Consider the following 17,072-nt stretch of genomic DNA (forward strand, 5'->3'; position numbering starts at 1 on the left):
GCAAAACATTTTACACCATCTCATTATTTATTTAATTTAAAAAAAGTAACCCTCACTGCTTCCATATGAATTAAGAAGAATAAAGAGTAGTAGTAAGTAGCAGGCGATGCTTATACTTGCAGATTGCGGCTTGAGCCTGGTTCTGCTGGAGGTTTTCTTTCCTGCTGTCACCAAGTGCTTGCTCATAGGGGTCATTTGATTGTTGGGGTTTCTTTGCATTATTGTAGTGTATTGCACATAGACATTCCAGTTGTAAAATAAAATCAAAATTCACATGATTTTCAGTAATGAGATTAGACTTGAGCAGTGACTGCTTTGCGTTTAATAACTTTGTGTACCACCAACTATTACTGGCTTACAAATGCATTCTTTGAGCTTAAATTGTTCAATAGCTGCTTTTAAGTCTAGACACATCCTTAATGTCAAATCCAGTTATAATCTTGGAGATCAGTGCCCAAGATAACAAACACTTGGAAAGTTTATCATCTGTGTGAGCTGTATCTCTGGCAGAGGTCACCCTCCTTTGGCATTCATTCTTTTCTTGAGCTGCAGTTGCTCCACGGCACGGATTTATAACAAAAGCTCAGCACCATCTGCATGACATCACATGCCAAGCTAATCACTTTCCTCCACCCACGTTCAATGGGGGATTTGACCTAAATATAGTTGTTTGCTGTCTATGCTAATGCATCTTATAAAAGCAGTAAGCGCCAACGCTTCGTACATTTTTCTGCTTCATTGTCTTCTGGCTGTGACGGCTACTGACTTAACCAGCAGGAGCTTTGATTCAGGTGTCTCTAGAAGGAGCCATACGCTGACTTTCTGGGGTAAGATTTGATCAGGATGATGATCAAATTCATTAATAGATGAATTCTAACATTAACCCTGGATGTTTTAGTCCCCTGGGGTGTACACTGCAGAGATGAGTTCAGACGCTGACATGGCTGTTTTTGGGGAGGCTGCTCCATATCTGAGGAGACCCGAACGAGAGAGGATTGAAGCTCAGAACAGGCCCTTTGATGCCAAAACTGCAGTGTTTGTGGTGGATCCAAAGGAGCTCTTTGTTAAAGGCACATTTCAAAGCAAAGAGGGTGGCAAGGCGACTGTTAAAACTCAGTCAGGACAGGTACATCTGCTCCATGTATCTCTATACTGGAGATTTATAGGCATCGTTGGCACATTTTATTTAGATTGTCCACTGATGAGCTTTTTAATGTACTTTACATTGTAGAAGCAATATAGAGAGCAGGCTCTAACTTCATATATTTCTTAATGAAGATGTCTTTCTTACCGTCACAGGTTGTAACAGTGAAGGAAGATGAAATCTTCCCTATGAACCCACCCAAGTTTGATAAGATTGAGGACATGGCCATGATGACACACCTTAATGAGGCGGCTGTGCTGTTTAACCTCAAAGAGCGTTACGCAGCTTGGATGATCTATGTGAGTACTGCACCAGATAATGCCTGACAAGCTGCTGCTCAACTGAAGCATGCAGACCAACAGCAGAGGTGCAGTCAGCTGAGGGTTTATTTGGTCTGACAGTAGCTACTTTTTCTTTTCTTTTTGTCTTTTTTTTTTTTTTTTAATGCTTTGAGGTTATAGAAAAAGTCTAGAGAAGTGTATATCCAAATCGATCCTCGAGTATCTTCCTGGACAAGTGAGCCTATTCTCTTTTTCAGGAAGTGTTATAAATGAAACTAAACATAAATTAATGTTAAAATGTTCTTCAAACTAATAACAAAGTCTTACAAATTCACTGAAATTTTCATGATTTGCAGGCCAAATGCAAGTTCACTGGCAGACAGACTCAAGCAAAAAGCAAACTTCATTCGGGCTGATCTCAGAGTCCAGACTTGCACCATGCAGGAACACACAACAGGACAACAACAATAAACAATGAGGGAACAAATTAGACTCTAAATTAAGAGTAACATATAACAAGAACTACAAGTTCCCAGAATGCTCAAGAATAAATAAAGAACAGTAAACAAAACTATGAACACCTGGAAAACAAAGAAATGAACTTCAAAAAGCTCAAAAACACAAAGTTAGGCCCAGGATCATGACAAAAATACAGGTGAAAACACCTGTATAAATATAGTTAGCCTCAGCGTTTAAATAATATGGCCCAGTTTTGGCCTAATTTTGTCCAATACTCATAGTTTTAAGTGATGGAATTTTACAAAATAGCAGCCAGTCCAACATCCAGGTAAAATATATGTTTAAATATAAAAATTACATTACTTAAGTCAAATCAAATTCAAATTCAAATTCAAATTTTATTTGTCACGTACACAGTCATACACAGTACGATATGTAGTGAAATGCTTGGACAACTGCTCGTGACCTAAAGTCATCTAATGAATGATGACAGATCACTGTGTGAATTAAAGCATCTCATATTCTAAAACCCACTATCCAGTGTTATTTACCAGAAAAAAGAAAACAATACATTTGAACCATAAACAGAACAACACAAAAAGAGAAAATCCAATTAAATTAAAATGTTGTTTATATACTGCTTCTGACTTTGGAGTTAAGACTTCATAGTTACCACTTACTCGCCTGTCCTTATAATCCATCACAGCCTGTGTCGTGAGAATCAGTGTCACCTGTGTCCTAAGCTGCCTGGTCAACAACATAAATATATGGTGTCCTTTGAGACTAAATTCACCAGGCTGACTAATTAAAAAGCAATAGTTATTCTGTCAGATAAAGCTAATAAGCTTATATTGACCACAGATGTTGCTTTTGGTTGTAGACCTACTCTGGCTTGTTCTGTGTCACTGTGAACCCTTACAAGTGGCTCCCAGTGTACAACCAGGAAGTGGTGGTAGCCTACAGGGGTAAGAAGCGCCAGGAGGCTCCACCACACATCTTCTCCATTTCCGACAATGCATATCAGTCGATGCTTACTGGTAAGCTTAAAAGTTATATTACCATTTTTATGTAATCCAGTGCACCTCTCTAACATGACTGTTTGCTTTTTTGTTTGTTTGTTTGTTTTTAGATAGAGAAAACCAGTCCATCCTCATCACGTAAGCTGCATTTAAAAGATTGTACAACAGCCTGTATTTGTTACTTGATTAAAGATTTCTGATTGTACTTTATGTACTGTAGTGGAGAATCCGGTGCAGGAAAGACTGTCAACACCAAGCGTGTCATCCAGTACTTTGCGACAATCGCAGGCTCCGGGGACAGGAAAAAAGATGCTGCTGCCACTGGAAAATTACAGGTAATATTTAAATATATATGGACTATTCATCAGCTGCCTTGTCTGTATTTTTAATATTTTACATTGTTCATTGTCTTACTTAAGGGGAATCTGGAGGATCAAATCATCTCTGCTAACCCTTTGTTGGAAGCCTTTGGAAATGCCAAGACTGTCAGAAATGATAACTCTTCACGCTTTGTAAGTGAAGACTTTTTTATTTATTTTAATTCCAAGTCTTCTTTTGCTCTCCATAGATAACGTTTCTTTCATTTTTCAGGGCAAATTTATCAGGATCCACTTTGGAACCACAGGAAAGCTGGCTTCTGCTGATATTGAGACTTGTGGGTATTAATAAGTAATACAATCTTGTCAGAATTTGTTGTATTCTTTATTTAAGCCAATTTTGTGTGTTTTTGGTAGATTTACTGGAAAAATCCAGAGTAACGTTTCAACTGGCCGCAGAGAGGAGTTACCATATTTTCTACCAGATAATGTCCAACAAGAGGCCTGAGCTCATAGGTGACACAAGAAACGACAGCATTGCAACAAAGTCATATACACAATGTGTGTATGGTGCAAGGCACCAAATTGAGGGCTTGTTATGTTCTTTCCAGAAACTCTCCTCATTACCACCAACCCCTATGACTACCCATTTGTCAGCCAGGGGGAGATCAGCGTGGCGAGTATTGATGACAGTGAAGAATTGATGGCCACTGATGTAAGTCAGATGAACATTTCCTGCTTTTCCATCACTGCTAACTTTGCTCTTAGATCAGCTCTACTTTCATGTGCATTCAGAGTGCTATCGACATCCTGGGCTTCACTGGAGAGGAGAAGATTGGCATCTATAAGCTGATAGGTGCCGTGATGCATTATGGGAATATGAAGTTCAAGCAGAAGCAGAGAGAGGAGCAGGCAGAGCCAGACGGCACGGAGGGTAATTGTTATTCATAATGTTCCACCTTAATGATTTTATTTATCTTGATATAAATATATATCTCTTGTGCTCATTATCGTTTGTTTTTGGTATGTGCAAATATAGATTTTAATCTTTTCAAACCTTAGAATCTCAGCCTCTTTTATCACACTCTGCCTTTATTTTTTCTTCTCTTCTCTTTTTCTTTGACAAGTGGCTGACAAAGCAGCTTACCTGATGGGTCTGAACTCTGCAGACCTGCTGAAAGCTTTGTGTTATCCAAGAGTAAAGGTTGGCAATGAGTATGTGACCAAAGGGCAGACTGTTCAGCAGGTAACTTGCAAATTTTAGTGTTAACGGACACATAGAAAAGTTCATATCAGGTGCACAAGTGGAAATTCATCCTATAATAATAATAATAATAATAATAATAATAATAATAATAATAATAATAATAATAATAATAATAATAATAATAATAATAATAATAATAATAATAATACATTTTATTTATAGGCACCTTTAAAGACCTTCAAGGTCACCTTACATTAGTATAAAAAAAAAAAACAAGTATAAAAACTCAACAAGGTAAAAATAGACTAAGACGGAATCATGATGAAGTGTGTGCAATTGTGAATAGAAGGGTTTTAAGGTGCAATTATAAAAGTGGAGAGAGAGTTTGTAGTCCGGAGATCTGGTGGCTGAACAGCTAAAGGCTCTGAGTCGTATGGAAGTCAGACGAGCAGGTGGAACAAACAAAAGGGAAGCTGAAGAAGAGCGGAGTGTACGAGGGACTGAGGGCATATGGAGAAGATCAAATAAATATGGGGGAGCGTGGTTATGAAGCGGTTTGACGTTAAGAAGCAGGATCTTGAAATTGACACGGAGGTGAACTTGAAGCTAATGGAGCTGTTTAAGAACAGGTGTTATATGTTCAGTCTCATCCTCTTATCTGCTTTATCTTCAGTGTTTGCCTTGGTACAGGTTTTTGAAAAACTATTGGCACTAACTTAATCAGCGTTGTGAGGTTCATATTGTGTATTGATCATTTTTATTGTTAAATGACAGGAAAGCCTTGTCAAACGCTTAATGTCTTTGAATCCATCAGTTGTGTTGATGCTAGAATATAGCTTAGCTCAGTACATTGAGTGGGCAACCACATGCCATATGACTGAGAGTGCCTGGCCTGGGTTCGAGTCCACCCCTTGGCCCTTAGCCACATGTCTTTCCCGTTCTCTCTGCCCCCGCTTTCCTGTCATTTCTTCACTGTGTCTATCAAATAAAGCTGAAAAAAGGCCAAAAAAAAGAATATAGCAAGAAACTCTAACCTTACAGTCCTGAGAACTCTGACATCTAATCCTGTACTTTGGGGGGAAAATAACATCTTGGAAAAATGTGGGTTAATTGTTTTTGATGTGTGCTAGAATTACTTTTTTCTGGTTCCCTGATTGTTATGACCTGGTAGATCATTCTGAAATGACAACTGTATGTATTTGGAGAGCTCAGGGTTGGAGTTTGTGTTAATCAAAGAGGACGGCAGGCACGTGTCGTCTGGACTAAAAATGGCATGTGAAATAAGTTAAACATCTAGCAAACATAGTTTTATCAAATTAACAGTAATCTTGCTCTGTGTATAGATATTGTCTTGAAGTGTGTTGCACACAACAACCTTACAACATGATGATATTAAAGTTGCTGTTGAAATCTACAAAATGTCATTATGTACAGGTCTACAATTCTATTGGCGCTTTGGCCAAATCAGTGTATGAGAAGATGTTTCTCTGGATGGTCCTCCGCATTAATCAGATGCTTGACACGAAGCAACCTCGGCAGTTCTTTATTGGAGTCCTGGACATTGCTGGATTTGAAATCTTTGATGTAAGTTTTCTTTCTACGGTCCATCTGATTATTTGTAGAAAAATAAATAAGCTCTACAGTAAATTCCATGTTTTGCAGTATAACAGTCTGGAACAGTTGTGCATCAATTTCACCAACGAGAAACTGCAACAGTTTTTCAACCATCACATGTTTGTGCTGGAGCAAGAGGAGTATAAAAAGGAAGGCATCGAGTGGGAGTTCATTGACTTTGGGATGGACCTGGCTGCCTGTATCGAGCTCATTGAGAAGGTTTGTTTAGTCAGATGCAATATGACCCTGTGATCCCAGCAGGATTTTCTGACTCACTATCTTCAACAGCCAATGGGCATCTTTTCCATCCTTGAAGAGGAGTGTATGTTCCCTAAGGCTTCAGACACGACCTTTAAAAACAAGTTGTATGACCAGCATCTAGGAAAATCAAGCAACTTTCAGAAGCCCAAGTCTGTCAAAGGCAAGGCTGAAGCTCATTTCTCTTTGGTGCACTATGCCGGGACTGTGGATTACAGCATCACAGGCTGGTTAGACAAAAACAAGGACCCGCTGAATGAGACTGTCGTCCAACTCTACCAGAAAGCCAGCCTGAAACTACTGGCTTTCCTCTATTCTAACTATGCTTCTTCTGAGGGTAGGAGTATGAAATACCTAATATTTTATTCTCTATTAAAATGGCCTGTTTTTAATATTCTAAATAAATAAAACAATGATTATTTTGAAGAAAACACAGGTGGAAGTGGTGGTGTTAAGAAAGCAGCAAAGAAGAAGGGCGCATCGTTCCAGACTGTGTCAGCCCTCTTTAGGGTAACTTTCTGAAAATCTGATCAACAATAGTCTGAAAAAATATTCTGATTGAAAAAATAAATCATCACTGATCATTTCTAACAGGAGAATCTGGGAAAGCTAATGACAAACCTGAGGAGCACCCATCCTCACTTTGTTAGGTGCCTGATCCCAAATGAAACTAAAACTCCAGGTATTCCTCGTGACATTTCAGACTATTTTACTTGTACTGTATGTATGGCAGCCTGAATACAGCCTAAAGAAAGTGTGGCTCTACCTGACTTGTAGGGATTATGGAACACCATCTGGTCATCCATCAGCTGAGATGTAATGGTGTGTTAGAAGGAATCAGGATCTGCAGGAAGGGCTTTCCCAGTCGGATCCTGTATGGGGATTTCAAGCAAAGGTAATCAACAAAAGTCTGTTTTTCTGAGAATACTTTAAAAATTGTGTGTAATAAGAGATTTCTTTGTTTAGGTACAAAGTACTGAATGCCAGTGTGATTCCTGAAGGACAATTCATTGACAACAAGAAAGCTTCCGAGAAGCTCTTGGGCTCTATCGATGTAGATCACACACAGTATAAGTTCGGACATACCAAGGTAATTCATTTTGAGTGTAAGTGAAGGCTTCGCCATATTCGAAATGACATATGGTAGGGTTACCATATTTTGATTTCCAAAAAAGAGGACACTTGGCCCAGTCATGAAGAACTTTTAACATATTTAAACAATGCCTTCTCTGTGCAGTTAATAAATGGTGAAATAAAAAATGTCATATAGGCTTTTACAAGTCAACAAGTGCAAAAAAATTACTTAAAAACCTCTGGAATTAAATAATGGTACAGAAATAAGGCCTCATCTGTATAAGAAAAATTACAGGACGGTGCGAGGGAAATTTCTTTTGCAGTTCGTCTGAAAAGCTGCACTTGTGCTTTGGCATCTTTTAAACATCATCAGGCATGCTGTGTCCCATCTGTAAGGCAGAACAGCTATTCACAAAGCAGCAGCTCGGGGATGACGTCACACATATGGGTCCTCTGTGGGCCCATAGAAAAACCCGGACATTTTCATCAATCTCGAAAATCCCCCCGGACAGAACGTGGAAAGTGGACCTGTCCGGGGAAAAGAGGACGGTTGGTCACCCTAACATACGGTGAAACTGAAACTTACTGTTGGAAGGCGGACAGTATTTATCCCACATTGAACATAAGAGTAGGGGGATTGTCCACTTAGTTCAATTGTTGGTACCTAGCTAGCCCAGCTACTCCCATCTCATGTTCGTATACCACTAAGCAGATCATTGTTTTGATAGTACCAAACTTTTCCCCACAGTCAAACAAACTCCAACATCATCGTCTTCAACTGTAGTCAGCAACAGTAATCCAAGTACTAGTGAAGAACTGTTATGTTGTTTGTTGTAACCAATCATTTTTAGTATCATTGAGAACAGTGGGTCTGAACATAGTGTTGTAGTTTTTAAGAGATATACAGACAAATGTTCCTTTTCTTTTGTAGGTGTTCTTCAAAGCAGGACTTTTGGGTCTGCTGGAAGAGATGAGGGATGAAAAACTTGCCTCTCTTATCACAATTACTCAGGCTTTGTGCCGTGGCTTTCTCAGAAGGAAGGAGTTTCAGAAAATGATGGAGAGAAGGTAATTAAAATGAGTCCAGAGTAAACTCAAGGTCAATGTTCAGCACACTAAATACAGTAGAACTTTTTGTTCCACCTCTTTCCAGAGAGTCTATTTATATCGTTCAGTACAATATTCGCTCCTTCATGAATGTGAAACACTGGCCATGGATGAAGCTCTACTTTAAGATCAAGCCACTCTTGAGGAGTGCTGAGACGGAGAAGGAGATGGCCATGATGAAAGTTGAATTTGCCAAGTGTAAGGAGGATTTAGCCAAAGCTGAGGCTAAGAAGAAGGAGCTGGAAGCCAAAATGGTTTCTCTACTTCAGGAAAAGAACGACTTGTGTCTGCAGATTCAAGCTGTGAGGAGAGAAACTATGAATTTTGCAATACACAAGTAGAGTGCAGTCTGCATAAATGCTAAATGTGATTTTTGTTAAATAGGAAAGTGAGAGCTTGGCAGATGCTGTGGAGCGATGCGAGGGACTGATAAAGAACAAGATCTTGCTCGAGGCTAAAACCAAAGAACTGAGTGAGAGACTGGAGGATGAGGAGGAGCTGAACGCTGAACTGACTGCCAAGAAGAGGAAGCTAGAAGATGAATGCTCTGAGCTGAAGAAGGATATTGATGATTTGGAGCTCACCTTGGCTAAAGTGGAGAAAGAAAAGCATGCCACTGAAAACAAGGTGTGTTTTTGGTGGTCACCTAACCCTAAAAGAAGGCAAAATTGACTCATTTTGAAAAAACATAAATAGTTTATCATGTGTTTGTCAGTTTCGTTTGTTTTCCGATTGCCACAATTAGAAGAACAATAAAAAAAAATATAGATATATATATTATGCAATCTGATTGATTAGAGTTGCAGTTACGGTTAGGGTCATCACTGATGACAACTTCGACCTCAGAAGGTTAAGATACGTGTTTTACACATTCAGGTGAAGAATCTGACAGAAGAAATGTCGTGTCTTGATGACACTATTGCTAAGTTATCCAAGGAGAAGCTGGCCCTCCAAGAGGTCCACCAGCAGACACTAGATGATCTGCAAGCAGAAGAAGACAAAGTCAACTCTCTAACCAAAGCTAAGATCAAGCTGGAGCAACAAGTTGATGACGTAAGTCTATATAGCCAGTAGTTGTTTTTAAAAAATTCAAATCACACATCATGTATAATGTGTATATCCCCATGTATTAGCTTGAGGGCTCTCTAGAACAAGAAAAGAAAGTTCGAATGGATGTGGAGAGGGCTAAAAGAAAGCTTGAAGGAGATCTGAAACTTGCTCAGGAATCCATAATGGATTTGGAAAATGGCAATCAACAGCTGAAGGAGCATCTCAAAAAGTATGGATGGGCACATCTTTGTTTAGGTATAATTTTAAGCTTCTAATGTTTGCTTATAGAAATAGATATGATTTTGTGCAACAGGAAAGACTTCGAATTAAGCCAGTTTGTATCAAAAATTGAGGATGAGCAAAGTGCAGCTGTACAATGTCAGAAGAGGATCAAGGAGCTTCAGGTACCAACAGCAGAAATCTATTGAATTCTTTTTTTCTTTTCTTTTTTCAAATATCTTGAAATCTTGAAGTCAGTGAATGTTAATGGGTTTTTTTTGTTGCTTTAACAAGGCATGCAATGAAGAGCTAGTGGAAGAGCTTGAAGTTGAGCGTGTTGCTAGGGCCAAGGTGGAAAAGCAAAGGTCTGATCTTTCCAGAGAGCTTGAGGAGATCAGTGAGAGGCTGGAGGAGGCTGGAGGAGCCACGGCCGCTCAAGTAGAACTGAACAAGAAGCGAGAGGCTGAGTTTCATAAATTAAGACGAGACCTCGAAGAATCGACCCTACACCACGAGGCCATCGCTGCAGCTTTAAGAAAGAAGCACGCTGACAGTGTGGCTGAGCTGGGAGAGCAGATTGACAATCTGCAGAGAGTCAAGCAGAAGCTAGAAAAGGAGAAGAGTGAGTACAAGATGGAGACTGATGATCTGTCTAGCAACATGGAGATCATGGTCAAAGCAAAGGTAAGCTAAGTTAAGACATTCATACTGAATGTCAAATATAATAATACAAAATCACCATTACCTACATGATGCAGGTTCCATGTGTTTTCTGCAACTAATCTCAGCAGATCATTTAACCTTCTGAGATCTAAGTGGCCATAACCCTAACACAGTTAGGATTATCATCTAATTAGTGTATAACTTGGACCTCAGAGGGCAGAGTTGTGTGCATTCAAATTAGAAGGACCTTTACACTTACACTACAGAGACAATCTGACTTGATCATCTGGACGTAACAGTCATTTGACATTTAATTGCTCTTTACCTCTGCTCATTTTTGCCCACAGCTTGACTCCTAACCAACTGTTCCCTCACTGTTTAAAGTTCCCAAATTGATATCATGTTTTGCCGTATCATTATATATACAAAGATACCAATTTTGGTAAAAAGTTTGGCCTCTGAAAGTAAAGTGGGAATAGTGCATTCAAAATAATGTAATCAGCAATTAGTGGATTGTGTCTTGCATATAATCAGTATGTTAGAAATACAAATAAAACTGTTATCCATATTATCAGATTAATTATGAAAAGCTGTGCCGCTCTCTGGAAGACCAACTGAGTGAATACAAAACAAAACATGATGAGAACACACATCTGATCACTGAAGTAAATGCTCAAAAGGCAAGACTTCAGAATGAAAATGGTAAGCTGCTGATTAAAAGGTTTTTGGAGTGAAAGTGCTCTTGTTTTTTATGCCTTATTTTCTGAACCCTCTCAAACAGGTGAGCTCTCTCGTCTGCTTGAGGAGAAAGAAGCAATACTCTCTCAGATGTTGAGGTCCAAGCTTGCCTTTACCCAGCAAGTCGAGGAACTGAAGAGACAGGTTGAGGAAGAAATAAAGGTTTGTTTCCACCGTGCCAAACAGTACCTGTTAAGTTAGTGCTAAGTTATGCTATATCTTAGCATAGCTTAGATTAGCTTAACTTAACTTAATTCAGAAGGTTAAAAGTGCATTCATCATCTTGGTCCCCTAAGTTGACTCAGTTCGATTTTTTTTAACAGTTGTGGAGAACTGGTTGCTACACTGGTTTTAAAGGAAAAGTCAGACGTTTTGTAGAATAGGTTTGTTTACTAGTGGATAATTAGCACAAGATCAGAAACCAGTCTGTCTGTGTCCAAAGTTAAAAAGCTAAATGTAACTAGGCTAAAGCTAAAAACAGGAAAAGGAGCAATGCAATCGTTCGGCTTCTAGTCCTTATATTATAAAACTAACTTTAAAAGCTTTAGTTTGTTGCACAAATGTTTCCAACTAACATGCTAATAAATGTACTTTATATTTAAAAAAAAAAAACATTGAACTTGCCAATGCTTACAGTGACAGGATTATTTGACCCTTTATGTGTAGTTTTGTAAATAAAAATCCAAATCTGCCTCCATGTCAGGCAAAGAATGCCCTGTCCCATGCTCTTCAATCTGCCCGCCATGACTGTGATTTGCTGAGGGAGCAGTATGAGGAGGAACAAGAGGCCACGGCTGAGCTCCAGAGAGCAATGTCCAAGGCCAACAGTGAACTGGCTCAGTGGAGAACCAAGTATGAGACTGATGCCATCCAGCGCAATGATGAATTGGAAGAGGCAAAGTGAGACTTTTTCTCAAACACATACCGTACATATGTAGATTTAAAAAAAAAAAATTATAGAGTAAGAAAATTGCCATTATTATGGATTCCCAACTTTCTCAGGAAAAAGCTTGCACAGCGTTTGCAGGAGGCTGAGGAGGCAATTGAGGCTGTGAATGCCAAGTGTTTCTCTTTGGAGAAGACAAAGCAAAGGCTGCAGGGAGAAGTGGAGGACCTCATGGCTGACGTGGAAAGAGCAAACACTCAAGCAGCTGGTCTGGATAAAAAGCAGAGGAGCTTTGATAAGGTAACTGAAGCATCTTGTAACCCACTGCTGCTAAGAGTCAAAGCATTTCATAAAGGCCTTTACAGATTCTGCCTTAGACAAACTACTTTTTGTGTTTTCTATAGATTCTTTCTGAGTGGAAGCAGAAATATGAGGAAACTCAGGCTGAACTGGATGGTGTACAGAGAGAGTCTCGCTCCCTCAGCACTGAACTCTTCAAAACAAAGAATTCTTATGAGGAAGCGTTGGAGCAGCTCGAAGTCCTCAAACGAGAGAACAAAAACCTGCAACGTATGTGGATGATTTCTTATAGATGGTTCATCACATTTATTTAACTATGCAATCATCCATGCATCCATCTGTGTATCTGTCCATCCAACCATCCATCGATTGCTCACAGTAGCTGTGATCGCCTGCTGTTTAAACATCATGTTTGCAGGAGGCAGCCAATCAGAAGATAGTAGATTTACCATGATAGCTCCCTTTTTAGAAAATAACTGATTATTTTTCATGTGATCAGTAACTGAGCGTTACATGTTGTTTTACATTTATAGAAGAAATTTCTGATCTGACTGAACAGCTCGGAGAGAATGGCAAAGCCATTCATGAGCTGGAGAAGACTAAGAGGCAAAGTGAAACTGAGAAGACAGAGATTCAGACTGCTTTGGAGGAAGCTGAGGTGACCTAATCTGATTTTTTTTAAACATAATTCACACAAACCTTATTATTCTTTTTTCCCTTCTGTGTAACCGTTCAGTCTTTTTACTCTAGGCTTCTCTGGAGCATGAGGAATCAAAAATTTTGCGCATTCAGTTGGAGCTCACTCAGGTCAAAGGGGACATCGATCGCCGGCTGGCAGAGAAGGATGAGGAGATTGAGCAGATGAAACGCAACCACCAGCGTGTTTTGGAGACAATGCAGTCAGCTCTAGATGCTGAGATGCGGAGCAAGAATGATACCATTCGAATTAGGAAAAAGATGGAGACTGACCTCAATGAGATGGAGATACAGCTTAGCCATGCCAATCGACAGGCTGCTGAAGCCCAGAAGCAGCTGAGGAACATACAAAGCCACCTCAAAGTAGAATATGAAACGCCACTTTAAGTACATCGGTTATGAATGTCTAATCATGGGTAAATTTCTCTCTGTAGGAACAAACCATTCACCTGGATGAGGCTCTGCGGACCCAGGAGGACCTGAAGGAGCAGGTGGCCATGGTGGAGCGCAAGAGCAGCCTGCTACAGGCAGAAGTGGAGGAGCTGCAGGCTGCTCTGGAACAGTCAGAAAGAAGCCGGAAATTGGCTGAAGGGGAAGTAGCTGATGCCTGTGAGCGAGTCGGGCTGTTACACTCTCAGGTAACTCGTAATAGTGAAAAAGCTCTTCGTATATATCCAAGTTATAAGAAATATTTCTCCATATCAGCAAATAATAGTGTCAAGCAATGTTCCCTCTAATTTTTCATGTGTCTGAGCGAACACACAAACTCTCTTAGCGATCCCTTGGACCACTGTGAGCGACAGCAGACGTGTGCACTGTGGTCACGCCAGCATCGAATGCATCCAAGTTACATGGTTTATTAAAATAATCAAATTACAGCATTTATGTTAGACTACTTTTAATTAACTGCTTTAGCCCACTTACAATGAAAATTAAAAAAAAATCCTGTTCATGACCTGTGCAGTATGTTAACACTATTGGAAGTAAAAATAACTTGAACTCCAATTTTGAAAACACAACTTTCTTTTCTTTTTCTGACTTGTATCATGAGTCTGAGTCTGTGGTCTGGGAGAGAGTCTGTAACTCTCTGTCTGCAAAATACAGTATATAATGACCAATGTTGGGCAATTAATTATATAGTTACTTCTTTAAAAACGTTACTGAGTTTTGCAAACAAAGTTTTTTGCTGCTGTTTACCTAAAAATGCAGCCAGAGAGCGTGCCAGCAGTGCGCAATTGCGCACACGCGCAGCTTAGAGGGAACAATGATGTCAAGGTGCGTGCTGTGTGGCAGGCAGGACTCAGAAACAGATGGTTAAACACAAAGGTGCCGGGAAAACTCAGATGCTAAAGTACAGAGAACCGAACATAATAACTGGAAACAGAGAACTAAGAGGCTAGAGACTATGAGACGGTAAGAGTGTGTACGTTAGCGACGCGACAGCAAGGAGTGAATGACAAAGGACTAAAATACACAGTGGAGTAATCAGGGAACAGGAGACAGGAGGAAAACACAGCTAGGACAAATCAAGCATGAGGAGACAAGGGAGGGAAAACTAGACACGCTAACAAAGCACACACGTCTATCAAAGTAAAACAGAAAATGTGAAACATACAACAGACACAGTCAAACCAAAATACAATAAATACAAAATATCTGCAGGTGGGTAATGGGGCTGCTGATATAAAATTAAATATGTTGTTGGACTTGTGAGAGTTCACGCATGAATTGTTAGCACAAGTTCGCTTTTATTGACAGCTGGTTTGTTGTCATTTGGCTGCAGAACACCAGTCTGCTCAACTCTAAGAGAAAGCTGGATGCAGATGTCAGCCAGCTGCAGGGGGAGGTGGAGGATGCCATCCAAGAGGCTCGTAATGCAGAGGAAAAAGCCAAAAAGGCCATCACCGATGTAAATGTCTTTATCCTTAATTTTATTCAGCAATCATTCATTTTCCATTTTTCAATGACAAGGTAGACTTTGAACATCAACCTAACCTCCTGTGCAAATGTAGGCAGCAATGATGGCGGAGGAACTGAAGAAAGAACAGGACACAAGCAGTCACCTGGAGAGGATGAAGAAGAACCTGGAGGTATCTGTGAAGGATCTGCAACACCGCCTGGACGAAGCAGAGAACCTGGCTCTGAAGGGGGGCAAGAAGCAGCTTCAGAAACTGGAAGCACGGGTATCATAGCCTTTCATAAACAGTACCTGAGAAGCATCACTTAGAACGATGACCACAGTTGATGCTAAATTTGTTGAGTGCTGACTTTAGGTGCGTGAGCTGGAGGGGGAAGTGGAACTTGAACAGAAAAGAGCCGCTGATGCCATAAAAGGAGTCCGGAAATACGAGAGGAGAGTCAAGGAGCTCACTTACCAGACTGAGGAGGACAAGAAGACTGTTTTGAGACTACAGGACCTCGTAGACAAGCTGCAGCTCAAAGTCAAGGCCTACAAACGACAAAATGAAGAAGCGGTAAGATCTTCCCGTGAAGTGAGAAATTTGATATTCTCATCATTATTATTCGGTAGCTAAATTTCAGACTTTTCCTACAGGAGGAGCAGGCCAACGTTCATCTTGCTAAGCTGAGGAAGGTGCAACATGAGCTGGAGGAGGCGCAGGAGCGTGCAGACATCGCTGAATCCCAGGTTAACAAGATGAGAGCTAAAAGCAGAGAGTTTGGAAAGGTAAAGTTAGAAACCTGAATATTTTGTTTTCTCCTGCAGTCATTCACATTTACATTATCAAGCTGTGTTTAACCACCAGTTAAAAAAGCATACTTGTTGCCTATGTGTGGCCTAACATGGATGGAAACGCTGGGAATGGGCATCAGTGGCTACGGAGACTGCAGCAGGAAATTAAAAAAGAATAATAAGAGTGGATTATTTTATATTTTTACATATTTTATTTTATTTCCTTTTCTTCTTGTCTCAGGCTGCAGAATCCGAGTAAAACATCCAGCGAAGGCAGAACTTATTAGCATAAATGGAAATGAACAAACATTTGTTGTTTTGCTGTGAAACTGTAGCAGAATAAAGTGATTTAAAGCATAACGTTGTTTAATGTTGTTAGTTTTTTCTCTGCATTCAGTATCAGCCATCACAATCAAGTGAATGTTCCACCAGCCCACGCAACAATCTCAATATTTCATATTATATCTTAATATTAGCAGAAATGAGTGGAGACCTTTCCTTGATGTGTTCATGAGCTTGTCTAACTTCTTTTTGTGGTGCTAATTAGCCAGCTAGCGACAGCACTCTAACAGATAATCAGTTTCACAGGAGTGAGAGGTTTATATATAAACTGCTATGTATGTGGGCAGTTAGCATCTAATTAGAGCAACTGTTTGCAGAGATTAGGGCCTGGTGACATTTACATTCTGTGTTAAAATAGCCATCTTCTTCACTGTCACTCATCTACATCTACTTAATCCTCAGAAGGCTCTAGAGGATTACCACAAGATGGACTATTAGGGTGTGCCACTCAATTCTCCACAACACATGGATCGTGTTTTTATTCATTGTCAGTGCTTTAAAGTCCTCATCATTGCAGGTTGAGTTTGTCTGGGGGAAAGACTGAAAGCCAAAGTCTGACATGTTATATATCAGAAAGACTGAATGGAGTCAGAATAAGACTCTTTCCCTTCGTTTGGTTACGTTTTTTATTGGTTTTCCAGCACTTGATGAATTCCAAGAAGCTTTTGTCCTGTCTCATTCGTAATGTCATTTGAACTTTGTTTACCTCATGAACTAAGAAAGACGTTTGGCTATTATTTTTTTTTTTTGCTTAAAACTTCAAGGTCAACAGCTAGATGATAACACTGCCTACTGTTTGTTTGCTGCTGAGTAATAATAGTCTGCATTTGGAGATTGCTGCTATGAATAATAACGCCTCTTGGCCATCGCTCTCTGAGACTGGTTCTTCCTGTTCAAAGGGAGTTTTTGCTTCCCACTGTCGCCACAGTGCTTTCTCGTAGGTTAACTGATTGTTGGGGGTTTCTCTGTTTTCTCTGTATTACTATAGGATCTTTACCTTCCAATA

General features: G+C 39.9%; 1 protein-coding gene across 1 annotated transcript; it reads left to right on the forward strand.

Annotated features, from left to right (window-relative positions):
• The first annotated feature begins 922 nt into the window (after positions 1-922).
• Positions 923-15,736, forward strand: LOC146663063 (myosin-4-like). The gene is made up of 37 exons (XM_085417352.1): positions 923-1,126; positions 1,300-1,443; positions 2,765-2,921; positions 3,014-3,041; positions 3,124-3,238; positions 3,323-3,415; positions 3,495-3,558; positions 3,638-3,736; positions 3,832-3,935; positions 4,016-4,154; positions 4,348-4,466; positions 5,862-6,011; positions 6,090-6,260; positions 6,330-6,636; positions 6,727-6,809; positions 6,894-6,981; positions 7,077-7,194; positions 7,266-7,389; positions 8,305-8,441; positions 8,527-8,782; positions 8,865-9,107; positions 9,357-9,533; positions 9,614-9,759; positions 9,844-9,934; positions 10,044-10,433; positions 10,988-11,114; positions 11,194-11,312; positions 11,854-12,050; positions 12,153-12,336; positions 12,441-12,606; positions 12,870-12,994; positions 13,087-13,395; positions 13,467-13,670; positions 14,816-14,941; positions 15,045-15,215; positions 15,306-15,506; positions 15,587-15,736. Exons 1-37 carry the CDS (start codon positions 923-925, stop codon positions 15,734-15,736), a joined length of 5,826 nt encoding a protein of 1,941 aa, XP_085273478.1.
• Positions 15,737-17,072: the final 1,336 nt, after the last annotated feature.

This window comes from Rhamphochromis longiceps, linkage group LG8 (genome assembly GCF_057381845.1).
Source record: "Rhamphochromis longiceps isolate RC_006_pf linkage group LG8, R_longiceps_female_GT1.1, whole genome shotgun sequence".
Taxonomy (NCBI): Eukaryota; Metazoa; Chordata; class Actinopteri; order Cichliformes; family Cichlidae; genus Rhamphochromis; species Rhamphochromis longiceps.

Excerpts from the sequence above, each read along its gene's own strand:
- LOC146663063 (XM_085417352.1), top strand. The coding sequence starts at position 923 with ATGAGTTCAGACGCTGACATGGCTGTTTTTGGGGAGGCTGCTCCATAT. Across the intron at positions 12,607-12,869 it reads AGAGAACAAAAACCTGCAAC|AAGAAATTTCTGATCTGACT; the intron begins GTATGTGGATGA and ends TTACATTTATAG. Across the intron at positions 13,396-13,466 it reads ACATACAAAGCCACCTCAAA|GAACAAACCATTCACCTGGA; the intron begins GTAGAATATGAA and ends TTCTCTCTGTAG.